The sequence below is a fragment of the Nesoenas mayeri genome (assembly GCF_963082525.1).
Source record: "Nesoenas mayeri genome assembly, chromosome: 3".
Taxonomy (NCBI): domain Eukaryota; kingdom Metazoa; phylum Chordata; class Aves; order Columbiformes; family Columbidae; genus Nesoenas; species Nesoenas mayeri.
In genome coordinates, this window is record NC_137544.1 from 67,153,016 (window position 1) to 67,171,400 (window position 18,385).

At 39.4% G+C, this 18,385-nt stretch overlaps 1 protein-coding gene across 1 annotated transcript in view; it reads right to left on the reverse strand.

Annotated features, from left to right (window-relative positions):
- Positions 1–18,385, reverse strand: part of MTHFD1L (methylenetetrahydrofolate dehydrogenase (NADP+ dependent) 1 like) — a gene marked incomplete at both ends in the record, with an annotated part of 146,005 nt that overhangs the window by 24,384 nt on the left and 103,236 nt on the right. The window contains one exon of the mRNA XM_080341821.1: positions 17,319–17,471. Within this exon, the coding sequence (XP_080197947.1) occupies positions 17,319–17,471 (153 nt within the window). The remainder of the gene's footprint in view (positions 1–17,318; positions 17,472–18,385) is intronic.

Consider the following 18,385-nt stretch of genomic DNA (forward strand, 5'->3'; position numbering starts at 1 on the left):
ATTAAAAAATAGGTATTCAGCACAAAAATTAACACAACTCTGCATTCCTCGCTTTGCTGTCTTTCCTAACCTGTACTCACCCCTGCCCTCTGTTCAGGGTCTCCAGGCCCTATCTCCTCTCTGGAAGGAGAGGATAGCAGCCTGAAGAGGATGGGCTGCCCCCAGACAAAGGTCCAGGTGTTCAAATCTGGAGGGAGCACTGAAGCATTTCCCATCCAAGGCCAAGAGGCTGGTCTCATAGGAATGCAGGAGTTTTGTGTTAGCTCTGTGTAAGCTAACCAGGGACCCGCATATCTTCCTCTCATGCAATAAGCTTGAATTTGTATATGCACTCAAGTCAGTAGCTTTCTAATATCTTTACATCTACAGCATCTTCTTGTCAACATGCTGGACACTAAATGGAAGGGACATGCTAATCTGGCACTATGCTCAAGGAAATGTTTTTGAATAGATACAACAAGCTGCAACATCTCAAAGGATTTCAAGACTCAGGTTTTACTATCGTTCAAATGATGCCCTAAGCAGCAGTACCATGGTACCATGAGCAGTATCAGCCTGGTTTCCATGCAACTCAGGTAATTTCCTAATTCTGTTGCTTGTAATGGACAATTTCATTCTCATCTGAATACAGGGATTGTACCTCACTTGCACCTCCTCTGTGACACTTCAGAAAGTTACCGATGAAAAGTGCTGTGTAAGACATGGCATGTTACTGCAAATATATTATACACTATCCTACCAAATGGGGAGAATGGCACTGCAAATTGATTTTGAATAGTTCATTTGGGAGTTACTAAGGATGTCCATAGCACAGTAAACATCTACTGCCTGCCATCTTGTCTGTCTGCCCACTGTCAGCACATTTGTACCAATTAATGAACAACTTCCACAATACACTTTTCACCTGCTTTCTCTTAAGGGTCTGTGAAGTAACTTGTGATACAAGTCAAACAAAACTATTCAAACTATGCAACCCCCCTCCAATCCAGTCTCCTTACTGTAGAGTCATTTACAACATACCTGATTTATATTTCATTAATGCCTCAAGGCATAAATAGGTACACTAAGAAATCAACAACCACTTTTACAATTAGGTAATTAAGTCTGCAAATTGCAGTAAACACCCACAGTTCCTCGCTATCAGCTAAAGGCATTTCTCAGAGGAAAATCTCAATCCAACAGGAGTGAATGAGGAAGAACAAAAAATAGCTAAGTATGTATGTTCCATTTGAATGAATACAAAAATTTATTTCAGGAGAGAAGATGTTGCTTGGAAAATGATTATTGATTTTGATTACTGGAGAAGTAAAGCAAAATTTTTACATAGACGAAACAAAACATTTAAAGTCTAGCAGCTGGAAATAAAAAAAAGGCATTGAGAAGAATATGGCTTTGAAGAGAGGACAGAAAATAATATATCATCTATGAAATGATACTCAAAATGGATAAGCAAGTAAAGGCCTCTTCACAGCAAGAGAAACAACTAGAAACTGTGAATCCCAGTGATTCTGAGATGTCAACAGGATGGAGCAGCAGAAGAGTATTTGTTGCCAGCTGCCAAACGGTATAAACCAGCACATCCAGAACCAATACATGGTGCCAACTAATGAAAGAGGTGATGAGATTTGTCAGTGCAAGGAGGCCTGACCAAATCACTCAAGCACACTTGTATTGATACCTGAATGCTGGAGGCAACCTGCACAGGCCTGTCTTGCTGCTTGGGAGTACATGGCGATGACAGCCAAAGCCACTGAAAATTATTTTTGCTTCCCTTCCTGATTTTGCCTTAAGATTTGCTACACTGAACAGGCTGCCCAGGGAAGTGGTGGAGTCACCATCCCTGGAGGTGTTTAAAAGGTGTTTAGATGAAGTTCTTAGGGACATGGTTTAGTGCCAGAGTTAGGTTAGGTTATGGTTGGACTGGATGATCCTGAGGGTCTCTTCCAACTGAAATGATTCTATGATTATTCTCCACATCTCTAAAAACTATTTTTTTTGAAGGACGGACAGGAAAACAGCACAGGGAGAAGAAACCAGTGTTGGGAGGAGAATGAGAGTGACTGGCAAGCCAAGCAGAAAATATGTCCTGTGCAAACAGTGACGGTATTGAAGACACTTGTGAAAAAGTAGCCAGCAGGAGCAGAGGAAGGACTAGCTGAACAGACTAACAGACCAAGAGCAGAAGATCTGATCAACAACATGCAAAGAACGGAGGGACGTGACTTCAGAAGACAGCTGCTGAAAGATGGAATAATGAAGCAGCAGTAATGATATTACAGAATCCTTATAATCACACCTCTCTGAGGTCTGGGAATATGTATCATCTCTAACGTGGCACAAGCATCTCAGTAGACTTAATTTCAGGAACAATCCTGCCCTGGTGCTAGTGAACTAGTTAGAATTGCCATTTTGAAGACCTCAAAGTCTAAATAGCTGAAGCAAACAAGGAAAGGAATATTAAGATGTCAAGGGTTTCTGAGCAATACGTGTTTAAAACAGTAAGGAACTACTTATTAAGAATTTATCATATGCATCTTAAAACCCATTCTCCATGGAACTAGGAATCAATATGCCATTACATCCAAAGCCAGATAATTTTAAATGTAATTAATCTTTTATTCCATGGAAATTATATAGAGCTGTTAAAACTGTGCAAAGAAAATTACACTCTTTAGAGGGAGTGAAAAGGCAGAAATATTTACACCCGATTTCCTTCTTTTCCTTTTTAGGAAATAGTTTTCTTCTATTATTTCTACAGATTTTAAAAACCATTTCAGCAGCTAGTTTTCTCTACAACTCTAGTCCTCCTGCAGTTTCTTCTACAGTTGGGCTCAAGTACATCACAAGATACATGAAACAGAAAAGGATGGGTTCAAGATGCATTTACATTAAACAAGCATGTTCTTCCCCATTTTATCTCTAAACACTGAAAAAGTCAATTAGATGTTGACTTGTTTTCCATAAAACTTCAAAAATACTTTATTTTTTTTTTGTTTTCTGTTGGTTTATAAAAGCTCCTGCAACTATGCTCATCATTTGTAAGAAAACTGCCCTTCTATAGCACCTGCTTCTAATGCTTCCTCAGCAGATTTATCTTCTTAAGTTCTCACTGCAGCAAGTTGTATCAGAATTGCTTAATGGAATGAAGCTAACATTAAGTACCTGGGAAGGCTTCCCCTGACTTGCATTAGCAATGAACACATTAAATCAACTATTTAGAAAAGTAGACCTAATCACAACGTCAAATGAGAACAGACTCAGATTGTCTTCCTCTGAATGCCTGGTGGTTTCTCCTCATTTTACAAATGAATATTCCAGTTTCAATTTAATATGATCCTGTAGGTAATTTAGCCTCATACAAAATCACATGTTAATGCAACACAACGAATAGGTCACTCACAGCACTGGTCCATACAAGAGTGTTTACTCTTCAGTTAAAATGGTTTCAGGTGAAGGTTTGAATTTCAACATAAATTAAAGCAAATGTATTTTATGCACTTGTCAACCTTTTGTGCAAATTTAACCTTAATTTGTCAACTTTTTCTCTGAACTGAGCCATAAAAAATTCCTTGAGGCTTCAGACAAATTGCCTTTTCACTTCCTTTTTGTTGTTTTTCACAAAACTACAGATTTAAGTTTACTGCAAGGCAAAGTACATTTTATTAAAACAATTTTAACAAGTGGAAGCTCATTCTGTGGCAAAGGCAAAAGTTTGTTTTCCAGGGATCCATTTTGGGAGGAGTCTAAAACTGCAGGCTGGCATGCTTTCTAGAGATTGAAGTTAATACGGAGTCAGCAATGCCAGCACATAACAGTAACACAAGAGGGGAAGCAGAGTTAGGGCAGAGAGCTGAAGAGTCCAGTGCTTTTTGAGATTGGATTTAGGATGTAAGAGCTGCTTACTGCTCAAGAAGTAGCATTAAGAACACACCTTTCATTCAGTACATTCCCTGGCTCGCTCTCCCCTGGAAGAAGCCAGTCCTCCGACACCCCTCCCTACCCTCTGTCCTTTTTGGCAAGCCTGGAAGAACAAAACACGGTGACACTAATGCAAAAGGATGCAACACTTCACAGTCAAGAAGTAAAATATGGGTTTGAGCAACACAGCCAGCAAGTCTCCCCTTTTGAACTGTACAGGCACAGGAAAGGAGGTAACTGCACACATGCTTTGGGGGTGTGCAGACTCCTGCACGGGCGCTGGAGGCAGGTGAAAACACCTACATTCTTTAAATGAACTCAGGACAATTTAATGGCATGCTCATTTTGAAATTTTGACCACATAGAGAAGCCCTGTGTTTAGATACATATGCCTTTCAGTCCAGAACTGATTCCCATAACAGTATATACATTTGTTTGGTTTGGTTTGGTTTTTTTTGGGGGGAGCTGATTGTTGTTTGGTTTTTGTTTGTTTGTTTAATATTCAACTTTCTCTTGGCTGGATCTCTAAAGACGTAAGTTATACTTTCTATGTTTAATATATGCCATGATCTAGTTTTCCATTTTGTTTCCATAAAACATTAAGTTTTATGGTGTCAACAACACAGCTAAATTCTCTCCCTTTAAAGAAAAAAGGCCCTTAAATTGTAATTTATTCTCGTGTATATCCTGAGCTGAAACCAAAAACCATTTCTACTTGATGGTCCAGAAAGCATACTCTTGATTTCTGTAATAAAATGATGGAATTTTTTTTTCCTCCACCAGCTTTTCTGCTTCCTAAACTGGACACATTCCATCCTTTATGTCAAATGTATCAAAATAAAAGCTGTCTCTGTCTGCCAAAAGAGCTCCAAGGAGGAAAAAAAAAAATTAAGGCAAAAAATAAGACTCAAAAAGAAGGCAAAGAGGAAGGATAGGAGGAAAAAGGAAGAAAAAAGTTAGGCTTTTGAATGCTGTCATAAAGAGCTGAAGGTCATTGATGGAATTCTATCCATAACTGAACACAACTAAGACAAACTGCATGGTTTAATGAAATGGGTAAATAAATGCATATGTTTTCAATGCAGTCCATAATCCAGACACAATGAGGATAAACAACAGAATGATGATTCTTAATACTCTTGACAGTCAGCTGAAATCTCTCTTCTTCAGTTATAGTGAAATTTTCTATGAACACTTGATGATCAAACTAAATACATCCTTCTATCAACAAGTGCATTCTCACAATTTGCATTTCTCTGTGCTTAGGAGGAAATTCTTTTTACATCAAATGATGACTGCTCCATTCATTGCACTCCACCTCCAATAATAAAATTACAAATTGAGTTAAACATGTACAAACTGATGAATGAAAAACTGCACTTTCAACATAAATCTTCTGGACAGCCTTCTGACCGAACACTGGCTGAACAAAGCCCGGAGATGCTCACGACGGAACTCACCTGTGACCAGGGTCACGGGGTATTCATCTTCTCATAAAATGAACAGTACTGCATGTAAGGTACCCAACTCCATCAGTGCTTTTTTCCAGCAAAATAACCACAGACCCCTGTATTTTGGCTTATTTTATGGACCAGAGAAGTAAAAGTCACAGCTTTTGTTGGACAGATTTCTTGACAAACTCCCAGATTAGCCCTTCATTTCTGAGCACTGGCAGTTTTTGGCAGTAGTGCAAATGCAGTAACTCTGAGTAGCAAGAAGCAAGTGTTGTAAATGTAACAGGGGAAAAGCAACTCAGTCATACCACCTATATGACGTTACGACTTCTTTTTTGGCAGTGCATTTGCCACATTGTGATAAGTATAGTATTACCTAAAAGAAAAAAGAATTATATAAGGTTTTCTTACACCATGTTACCAGCATTTCTCAAAAATTTTGATAAACTACCACCACTGAGATTGCACACTGTACTTCTGTGAAACACCTTTCAGGTAACAGTGAGTCCAGCAGCCTCAGTGACGTGCCTGAGGACACTTCTGCGGCAGCACCCCTGCTCCTGACAGCACACTGAAAATAAGGAGCCAAGCATGAACTTTAAGTGGTGTTGAATATCATGTGGCTTTGTGGAAAAGACAAATGACGAGTAAAATGAGATCAGGAGATTTATTTTCACTTATCTAAGAGAGGCTTAAAAAAGACTAGAAAAAGTACAACAGGTTTCCATAGGTGACAAACTGCCACAGTTCTTCTGGCCTCAGTCTACTGAGCAAGTCTAATTGAGCAAGTGAAAAAACAGACCCTCTCAGGGTCTCAGCATTAGAGTTTACTGATGATTTACTAAAAGGCAAACACATCATCCACATTCCTCTGCTGCTTTCATTTCACAGTATGCTTACTTGATTGCAACACTAAAACCAGAAGGCTATCTCAAAACACACCAAAACACACCTAATATTCAGGATTGCAGGGCGTTAGCGTGCCATGCCTGTAAGAGGTATTGGTAGATCCAGGATTTAAGAAGAAACAGAATAATCAGAATTTAAGGAGAATCAGAAAAAGATTTTCTGAAGATTGCAAGGGATATAAATGATATTTCCTTGACTATCACAAGCCTGCATACATTTCACAATTGATGTGTTGATTGCTAAATAATTATTAAAACTGGGTGTGTCATTATGCTATTTTGTATTTTTATAGAAACAAGAGCCAGATGATTTGTACCCAACCATCTTTTTAAAATTGCTGATACAGACACATAGTCTCCAATTAAAAAAGGCTAAGTAAAACCTTGTAAAAGTGACATAAAGAATAGTCCCTGATAGGTCGACTGTGCAGAAAAAGAAACCATGACCTGATTACTTACCTAATTCTCACTGATTTTCCTAAAAGCATATATTCCGAGGTTAAGTTTAAACTCAAAGTCTTGAGAGCATTGCTAAGCTTTAAGTAGGACAGCATGTGTAGATCTTTAACATTTTTAAAATATTTTCTTTCCAATAGCAACATTCCTATACATGATTGAATGTTTCGCTCAGAAGTTCTTCATGTCACTACCTCTTCTTATTAAGCTCAAAGCCCAGCTCCTTATGTTGCCTACAGAAACATGCTTATTAAAGAAAGATGCTGTGGTCAGGCACTCTAGCCTAAAATATCATGCAGTTATAGGATTTTATCTTCAGAAAATTCTGAGTCCCTGGAGAGAAACTGTTTAGCCTACAACTAGCTCCAAACTTCAACATGTTATTAAAAAAAAACACTATTAAAAATGTGAAACTGCTTAAAGAGGATGTTCCATTTACCCTAGGCACTTTTCTATGACTTCAAGTGAAAGCTGAACATCCAGCTGCCAGGCACTAACCTGTAAAGCAGTGGTGTAAACTCATTTTCACCAGGGGCCACATCAGCCTCGTGGTTGCCTTCAAATGGCTGAATGTAATTTGGAGCAGTTAGATTTATACAGTCCTAAAATTACATTCGGCCTTTTGAAGGCAACCGTGAGGCTGATGTGGCCCCTGGTGAAAATGAGTTTGACAGCCTTGTTGTCAAGCATCAAGCCTTGGTACAGCTTGGCATTATCACTCCTGGATAGTTACAGAGTTAAGCGTTAAAAATATTTCAAACGAGCCAAGTTTTGCTAGAAAATTGAACACGTGCACATCTTGTGCTGTATCTCACTCAGGTTTCCTGCAGCCATCGCGAACTGTGCTGTGACCCAGCACGTTGCCTTCCAGTGTTGGAACCCCGAAGTGAAAGGACGGGTCCCACCCACAGCCCCGCAACATGGCAAACCCACCATTTCAGTGCTGCATCTGATATTGACTTTTACAGAATCACCACAGCCTAGTGCATCTTCGCACAGCACCTCATACTTCAGTTTGGGAATGTCTAACTAACATACAGCTTCCAAGTATAGAAAAAATAGGCAGACCATGGCTTGGGCTACATGGCGGCCCAAGCCTTTCCATGCTCAGGTGGTTGTAACTGCTGTTGAGCTAAATAATGTTGGCATAATTTTTCTCTATGACAAAAATATACCATAATATAGCTGTTGCATCACAGTTAGCACTCAGGATGCTTTACTGGTGTTGGTAAGCTACCTCATACCAATATATCTTTGTATGTAACCGCAGTAATGGTGAGGAGAAATAAAATTATGTCTTGCCTTACCTGTCCAACTGTTAGCTCAGAGCTGAAGGTCTGTTTCATAGACCTGCTTACAGGTCTATGAAAAGCTCTGTTCTTAGGAGTCCAGCTCCAGGCCAAGAAATAATGGTCTTGGCTTTTGTAAAGTGAAAAGAGAAGAAAGCATTTAAACAGAATTTTCCCACAGCTGTGCGGAATATGCATTGAACCGGAGAGACTTAATCTTGGTGTAAAACTAAATATACTCTTATCCGCAAAAATATGAGAAGAAAATGGCAGGGAGAAAAGATAGGTGAAGCTGGCAGACATATCCATCATGGAGAAATGGTTGTGAGAAAAGGAAGTCACTGTTCTGGAACAGCTGACAGAGTGTCCATAGCAGGGTATAGTGCCAGACACAGGAAACCCTGTCAACTACTGCAACATTATTTCTCCTGGGAAACAGAAATTGCTCAAGCAAACAAGGATACATGCCTTATTCTTTCCTTCTATTAACAAAAAAATAGAACAAAATCATCTTTTGACAAGTGATATTCACCAGTGTGCAAGAAGAGCAGACAAGAAGACAGTCACAGAAGATGGTCACAAGTCAGGATCAACGAGTTCCTCTGAGTACCAAAAATATTTCATCTCCAGAAGCCCGTGGGTCACTGTTGTACCACACCAAGAGTACTTTTTTTAATGGACTTCACCTGGGAGATGTCTCTTGATCTATAGGCTATCAAGGTGGTTTTATGCAACCCTCTCTTCAGCTATGGTTAAAAGGTAATGCCCCATTCATGACATTTCACAATTTCAGAAGTGGAAAAAGTCTGGTCTTTTAAAAATAAACCCATTATCACTTACCAATGGTGATATACAGTATGCCAGCATTTATACCTTCTTTTTTCTTAAATAAGGAGGAATATCTCAGGAAGTACTTCAGGATTTTTGAGTGGGTGGGTAGGGTAGAGGAAGATTAAACTCATAACTTTCTTTCAGTGTTGTCCACAGAATGTAGGTCAGCCCACTCCAATAGAAATACCCCAAAATCCAATTCTTCACATTCTTAGATATAATCATTTAACAATTTTGCAGGCCAGGAAATGGTGAATTTTCTTCATGGTCCTGCCCCTGATTTGTCAGGGAACCTTACTGTTTGCATCTCTGGATTCCTTCTTTTAAAAACTGCATCTAAGTTTTGCTTGTCTTACAAACTACTAAGCAAAGCGATATTAAACAAATCTTGAGTATTACAGTTTCTATAAAGCCCATGTCACCACACTCAGTTTCTAATTTCTTAATAATGCTATTTTATGAAGCATGTGCAGGATGTATCTATTTCAAAATAAAAACATTTGGAAAATGCTCTTCCCTCCATATATAAGCTAGTTTTAACTAATAATAGATATATATTTTGCTATGTAAAAGCATAATCTATTTTTAGACTGAAGTTTTCGAAGTTTATGAAGAAAACTCTTGTACACAGGAAATCAGGGTCCATTTCCTGTTTTAACAAGGATAATCCCTTGACCAGTAGGTAAAAATATTAATTCCTCTTTAATGTTAATTAGCACACTAATCATCCTATTATATATTTCACAATTTATTGAAAGCAAGCAAGTTGATGGGGACATTATTAAATTCAAAACATCTTTCACCTTATTTATCCGGAACTCAATAAAATTGTTCAGTCACAGACTTGCAGCCTCCAGCCAGATTCCTGCTATTAGCCTTAAATCACTTCAAGAGTGCAATAACAGCAAGCTACCAAACTCAAACATACAGCTATCTACATCTGCTAGATGGTTTGTCTCACTGGACGGTCTGGAAGAATTCCAGTTATTTGACCCAAACTGTACAGTTTTTTGCTGCTTACCAAGGAATCAATACTTTCAAAATCTGCAAATGAACATTTGAAAAATATAGACAGGAATTTTAAAAGGTAATAATTGTTTGTAAATGGTTGGTTGAATCTCTAAATTTCCAATCTGGACCACAAGGCACCATTTCAGAAACTGATTTCTTCAGCTGAAGAAGCTTATCAGGCTGAACAAACAAAAATAGGGAGCATGAAACATCATTTCATTTCATCCCCATAGAGAGGAATGGCAGAAAGCTGGAAGTGACAGAGCATGGGTGCTGCTACCCAGCTGAATGAAGGCAGGCAGCAGCAATACCCACCCCATCTCGAAGCCATCAGACTCACACAGAATCACAGAATGTTTGGGATTGGAAGGGACCTTCAAAGATCATCTAGTCCAATCCCTCTGCCAGAGCAGGAACACCTAGATGAGGTTACCCAGGAATGTGTCCAGGCAGGTCTTGAATGCCTCCAGAGTAGGAGACTCCACAACCTCCCTGGGCAGTCTGTTCCAGTGCTCTGTCACTCTCACTGAGAAGAAGTTTCTTCTCAAATTTAAGTGGAACCTTTTGTGTTCCAGTTTGTACCCATTACCCCTTGTCCTATCATTGGTTGTCACTCAGTGAACCCTGAGTCTGGCAGCACCAGCCTCTTCATGCAGCAGTACTAGCAGTACTTCCAGAATATTGTGAATGGGAGAACTAGATACCTGTCTGCCCTCTCTAATGCTCAGGTCTGTACTTCTGTATATATAGCATAACCAAAATACAAACCCTTAACACCACTGTTTCAAGAGATTTCATAAACTGATTCTTGAGCTCATCGCATTTGATCAGAGTGCACATATACAAGGCTGATTAACTGAATGAGCTCTTAATCAAACCTGTTCACTTGCTCTGAACTGGCACGAGTTCACAACAGGGATGCTAAACCAGCACCACCAAAGCTGCAGGGGGAGACTGGGGTGGGCAGGCAGTGTTGCCGCACCATGGAGAGGCTGCCATGAGCTGCACGGTTCAGCCACCCACTTCCCACTTTGGCCTGGAGAACACCCAGCAGGCATTGACTAACTGCTCAAATGCACACGTGCACACGTCCCCACTGCAAAGTCCTTATTTAATGTCTGAAGTCATGTGTAAAATCTAAGGGCAGTGGGCCAAAATTGCTGCTGGCTTCTGTCCAAATTGCACTTCCTGCTTTCAACTGGTATGTCTCCTTAAGAGCAAGCCCCATGCAAATAGGATAATGTACATCATTCAAAGAGCCTTTATCTCCACATTAGACTCTTGATTTTTTTCCTTTCTTAACTGATGCGGTTACATTCATTCTTGTCTGGGATCACAGACTGTAAATCAGAGACAAGGGAATGAAACAGATAGAAAGCATAACCATGCTCAGGGTTAGGTCTTACTGGAACAGACAGCAAGGGTCTTAATGACTCCCAGACTTTCTGAAGGCCTTGAGCAAACTACAGTTTCACAGAGGTGCCCCCTTTGGCTGCACATGTGCTACAGGTGATTCTCATTTCATTTGCCTACACTAATGGTTATTTGCAACCCTAAGACAGCTGCGCGGAGTTCATTACATACAATTTCACAGGTCTGATGAGGTCAAGACACTAACCACCACACAGAAGAAAACTCTTTCAGAGCATAATGAGCTATCTTTGTTCCAGCATTGCTTAAACTTGTCCACACTAGCCAGGCACTACCCCGATCAATGAATCCATACTGCCTAAGCTGATGTGTCAAGTCAGCTAATCTTAACTGAAAACACATGCTAAAACACTTGTGATCTGGGCATACGAGATCAGGAAATTCCTCTGCAGCAGCTCTGACCTACCATAGCTTCTGTGGGGACAGCATGGCTGACCACGTCCTCTGCCTCTTCATGTGCAAAGCAAAGGAGGCAAGGCAAAATTCCCCCTGCAAGGGATGGAAGGCTATCAAAATGCGTATTCAGGGTATCACTCACTAAAGTGAAGTAACTGTACTTGTAAATAAGCACCTGTTTTAAGCTATTTTAAGTTAACAGTGGCACACATTTATTATTTAAGTCTAAGAGCTTGAACATAATGTTACATTTCTGTGGATGTCTTTAATAAAAATATATTTGGAAAATACAACCAAGGAAACCTGACTGACAGAAGAAATATATTAGGTTCATTTTTGTCATTAAAAAGTTCATTTTCAAGTGTTTAGAGCCAAATTTAAATATTTGCATGAAAAAAATCTTCTCTGACAAGGATTAAATTATGGTAAAATGGGAAAATACATAATATGGACACTGAATACAAAGAACTAATTTTACAATAGTCATACTTAAATTGTATAGGAGGTTGTATTGAGAAAAATCTCATCTAATTGAAACATTAAAGAGCTTATGAAACCACAGGGTCTATTTTCTTCTCTGATATGTTGTATAATTGTTTTATTCTGTCCCAGGACAACAAGTCCTCCTCCAACTATTCAGTTTGCTGAAGTAACACACATGTCTACATAACTTCTTTTTTTTTTCTTCTCAACAGAAAACAAACAAAATCATTCCTTTACTTCTGCTGACTACAAGTGCTGGCCCTTGAGGAACTTAAGGCTAGGTGGAAGGAAGCTGTAATAACCTGTAAATTAACTTTGCCAATACAACCAGTAATGGGACCTGGTCTTTCATTCAGAAAAGGCAATACATTGTACTACATTATAATGTAGGTTAAATATTGCTTACTAGCAAACAGATGAGTCAAGCGATACAGCATGAACTACACACAATCTAAGTGTTTTACCTCCATTATCTGTTAAGATATTTCTAAACGTCAGAGGAGGAAGAGACACTGTTGGGTTGGGGGTTTTTCTGAGGATGTAAGAGGGTATTTTACCGTATGTCCATGTCACAGCTACGGCAGGGAGTTGCAGTGATCTGAAGCAAAGTATATTTATTTTGTATTTCCAACATACAGTGGCTTATCCACATCAGTTTAAAGTAGTTGAACTAAACAGCATATGCTCAGAGTGTATGGAAATTTCTGAATTATCACTTAAATAAATTATTTTCCATGTACTTTCAAAAGTTTCAGAGATTACAATAAATTTTTCAAACCCGGTAAACTCTACTCTTTCTCCTTAATTTTAAAAAGCCTTAGTCATCAGCAACACATGTTCTGCTCTCCTGCAACTACATCCATCAATTACTCTTATGACTTCTTCCTGGCCAGATCTTAGATCACATCATTGGTTGCTGACACACCTCTAGAAGCCCCCCTTATTAATCTTTGCATCCCTTGCCAAGTTCAGCTCCAGCAGCGTCTTGGCCTTCCTGACCACATCCCTACACAACGGGGCAGTATCCTTGTTCTCTTCCCAGGAGGATACCTGTCCCTGCTTCCACTGCCTGTGGAAGAGAGGTCAGAATGACCAGTAGAGCACTACTCCTTTGTAAACAACATACAATTGCATTGTACGCCAAATGCTTTACAAGGCAAATATAGATCTCACTATCGTTCATGTTTTTGGAAAATCACAGGTTGTCAGGATGAGCTGGGCAATCCACCAACCATTTTTCAGTCGTCCCATAAGAGAGCCTAAAAGAAGTGACAAAATGACAGTCTGCAGACAACTTGCACCACTGGGAAACTGCAATTTCACTTCAGGTGGGCCTGGACTCCAGCTTATGTTCAAAGGACACCCTAAAAACTTGTTAAGCTCTTAACCACTATGAAATAAGAAATTCACTCAACAGGGAACAATATTTTCCTTCAAAAATCATTCATAAAAATTTTTATTTTCAGGCTCTTTTTCCCCTTACAATGTTTAGGTAATATTTTAGCAGGACAGTCCTGGCTCTCACCTATGAGTGAATTAGGGCTTTATCACACCCATAAACTTATTTCAAAGCACACTGGGTCACCCCAAGAGTCCCTTCCCAGAGGATATAGTTTCAGAACTTGTTTTAGAGACTTGAATTGCATTCTCTATGGGGAGGAAAAGAATATTTCTGTAATAGACTGACCTTTCTTCAGATAAGTCAATATCTGAAGGATGTCAGTTCATCGTGAGAATTTGGGAGCTGGCGTGGCTCCAAAGGTTCCACATATTTTCAAACTGAATTTGCCTGTAATTTTAACCCATGTAGACAAAAGTGCATGGTTGGGAAAGGGCAGTATATATTTAAAAAAATCTCACTGTGATTCAAACACAGCTGTATTACTCACACCAGTGATTTGGTGGTGTCATTTCACAAAGGCAAAAGATAACAAGGTTTACTCCTACGATCAGCCTGCATTCTTGCACGTCACATGAAAAAGAACAATGGAAACGTGGCTGGAATGTGAGAACGCACCAAACTGCAATGACTCTTTGGGTGAGGGTGGAGAGAAACACACATACTACAAAAATCTAATAATTCTCCACCCAAGCATTGCTAGTGAATGACCTCACTGATTTCCTACATATACTCCAGCAGCCTTCCTGCCATCACTCTGTTCAGCCAAGCAATGATGTCAACAGTCCACCTGTGAGAGTGATGCAGCCCTCTGGGTCATGGTTGCAGAGAACTTGGATAAAAGCTGTGCCAGTGTTAATTAAGTGCACCTCTTGTTTCACTGCTGATTTCCTCCGATAAGGCTCAGCTCATTTTTCCTGGAAAGACTTCGATGCTGTAAGGGAACCAGAGCCAACCACAACACAAAACAGATTCTGCTTAGAGAACATGAAGACAATATGTTAACTATTTCATTAAAAAAAAAAAATCATGGTTGCTTATCAGTGCTGGGGTAAATACAGATCTAATTAATTTACATGTGCTAAAGACAAGGTCAAACTACAAATGCTTGGTACTGCAGATAGTTTATTATCTTTTGGCAGTACTTGTCTCTTTCATTTGTAATGTCCTCCTTGATTAAATTGGAGCAGAATTCTAACGACCTGCTTTACCACTGATAAGTTCTCCCAGGTTGGAGTGAAAGGAGCTTGCCATGGTTTAAAAATATGCTTTGAGTGTGGAGTGTGACCTTTAATTAGCATCAGAATTATCACTGCAACTTTTATGAATGTATTGTAAAATAGCATTTTTTTTTTTCTATATAAAGAAAACTAATTCACTGTCATGACTGGATGCTTTCACCATATGGTATCACCAGCATTTCTGTAATCCCTCTAGTCATAGCATCTGACTTACAGCCACTTTAAGCCTTCAGGACATGTACTTTTATACTCGCTTTGCTCTTGTAGACATTTTCAGACAGCTTTATTAGTAGGAGAACTGTGAAAGGAGGACTCTCCGTTTTGGAATGTGACATCAAAAGTATTCCTTCTTGCACAACTTAAAAAGTACCACTAGCTCTAAGACTTAATTGCTGATAGCAATGCACATAGAAATTCTGAACATCTTGAAATAGAAAAGCAATCTTAAAATTAGTGTTACAAGTCTATTATGAGAGTTTGTTTCCCGATGATCACAACTCTGAATTCTAAAAGGCAGCAAGTTGAACCTCTTGCCATAAATTGAACTCTAGAGAAAGAATTGTATGGCAAGGATGTTAGGTATACATTCATATTCATTCATTCATTTTGTTTTGTAGCCATTGTGATAGTCCCAAGAAGTATTCTGTCCCACATTCCTGAGCATTAGCGATATTTTCCAAACAACTGATGCTTGATATCTGTCTACTAAGACTTTTAGCTCATGGGGATCTTATGTTTACACAGTACCTTGCCCTACAAACTCTCTTGGAATACATAACACTAAGAGTATACTGCCTACCCAGTTCCTGATACGGGAAAAGATCCACGACTGTAGTAACTCTCATCAGAGTTAGGGTAACTAACTTGGATGTGTTTTTCACAACCTCCTCCAGTAAGAAATCTCATATATAGAATGTCCTTCACAATAACAGTATTTTTGGGTTCTAGGCAGAAAACAAAAATGAGAGATAATCCTTGAACTTGTTTGGCATATACTGATCCTATGGACAGTTCCCATGGGTTTATGAGGCTGAACTGCAGCTAGTTTGTGTTGAAGCATGCAGACTGTGATTCATTCAGAAAGCTCAACCTGAGAACATTTCACTCTGACACACTAGAGAATAGCTCCCTCATGGATTTGAAGTAGTTGCTGCCCATTCTTCATATTCACTTCTCACAACTTTATGACACACATCTTCCAGTGCACTCTTGAACCCAAGGCCATAAAGGAGATACTGGAACTTCTGACAAATTTTACTCTGTCACCAGTAATTAGAATTTTGTCTTACACAATTTAAATACACAGATGTGCTCCACTTCTGGTAGATGCACATAATGTGACCATGAAAAGGAAAGCATGTCCTGAAGTCCAGTGAGTTAAAGTGACACAGTTTCCTGAACTCCAGGAACTCTCCTGGTCAGAAAGTACTTCCTTCCTTGTTTCAAACACTTGATTGTTTCAGAGGGAATTCAAAACAATAGATTAGAAACTTTCAACCTTTCCTAAGTGTACTGCTACACAAGGAAATCAGGCCGTGCCCTGGGAAGATGAGATAACATTGGGAGAGTACTCTTTCCGGAAATGCAATGGCTTTTGCATCCCCTCTCTAGCACCATCCCATGAATCAGCTACACATAAGTAATTATTCATGCTATGAAATTCCAGATGCAGTTCATCTACCGTTTGGGATGAGATGTGTGCGGCTGGCAAAGGCATGAGCTAACTGGCTTCTCAGCTACTTTGGTAAGGCATGTCAGGGAAGAAAACACCAGGAGTTTCCTAATCTGAGTATGTACTTTTAAGGACAGGTAGGAACAAAGCATGACAATAGCCTCTTTTTAGCACCTCATTGTTTAAACCTCTGAAAAGGAGAAAGAATGTGCTACTGCTTCTGCAGTTAGAAGTCTATCCCTTCCCACCATAACTTAGTTTTACAGAACCAGCAGAGATGTTCACAAGGACTGGGAACAGATTAGGCTCATCAGCTGAAAGGCAATCATTTTAATCACACACTTTTTCCTAACACAATTCCTTTCATCTAAATACATCACAGAATGCTTTGTAGTGATGGATGAAAGATATAACATTTGGAATATAATCATGTAACTACGGATATGTACAGGCTGCAGTTTGAATAAGGAAAGGCAATGGACACGTAAATTCATTTTTCTGCACCATTAGGATGCCTAAGTATTCTAGACTAACTAAAAACATCAGAAACAGAAACAATGACAAGAGTAATTCTCTCACACCCTGTAGCCAGCACTCTTATAAGGTGTTACATTTTCCTAATTATCTTTCCATATCAACGTAGAGCTGCAAAAAGTTTGAGGATAAAATTATTATTAAAACAAAACAAAACAAAACCCACCACAACAACAAACCAAACAAGAACTCACCTTGTTCTACACATTATTTTTAGAAGCAAACAGGAAATGCACTTCCCTGTCAAGCTGGGTCAAAGGAAGGGGAGTGAGCGAGTTGAATATTCTGCACTCACCGTTCCAACCAAAGGGTAGATGAATCCAGCTCCAATACTGGCTCGTACATCACTAATTGGCAAGATGAAACCAGTGGGAACGCCCTTCCTCTCAGGCTGATGGGAGAGGGACAGGTGAGTCTTTGCCATACAAATGGGAAGATTTCCAAACCCCTAACAGAAAAAGGAAAAAAAAAAACAGATTTTTTTTTTTTTGAGATTGCAGTAAAGACAGAATATATTTTCACTTTGCTATCAGTATCTTCTGGAAATCCTAAAATCCATATAGCAATAGTTAACCTCAGTTTCTTACCAGCGAATATTTCAGAAAGAGGCAGAATACTGTATTTCACGTTATTCTCTCTTAGTTCAAACCTTTGTCTCCAGAGACTTGACTGCAGCACTATCCAGCTTCTTGAGTGGGTTCTCAACCCGGAGTTAGGTGCAAAAGTTGCCTATAAAATGGCTAGAGTGTGTATTTTTAGAGAGCGTACACAATGGGTACCACACTGAACAAGCAGCCTACACCAGCTCACTAGAACTCCAGGTACAGCACTTCCCTCTGGGCTCTAATGGCCCAGTTATATACCTACATGAGACCAGGATTCATAGTCCAAAACTCTCAAAGGGTATTAATATCTTCTTAGGGGTAAACACAAATGGCCCATGATGCTTTGCTTTGTTTTAATCAAGGTAAAAACTGCATGAGGTGCTGGCATCAACTTCACTAATGACAGTGCAGTAGTTACTCAAAAAGTGGGAGAAAATCAGGAAAAGGACCTCACAGCAGCTCCCCACACACACTGTTTGTCTCCCAGGTTATCAATTAACCTCCAGGCACCTTCCACTCTTCTGCTCAGTTCCTTGACAAACAGGGATACAATCCACAAGGCCAGGAGGAGCGGCAGCACTGCAGGGCATTGCCTCTGCAGCCCAGTGCTGACGACAATCCTTTAATGACATTGTGAAAATATTTCCTAATGCTACTAAAGTTTAGACGAAACAAAAAAAAATGGATTAGAGAATCACAGTAGGAAAAGATAAAGACATGGATTATTTCGCTTCAAGTACACTAAACAAGCTTATTT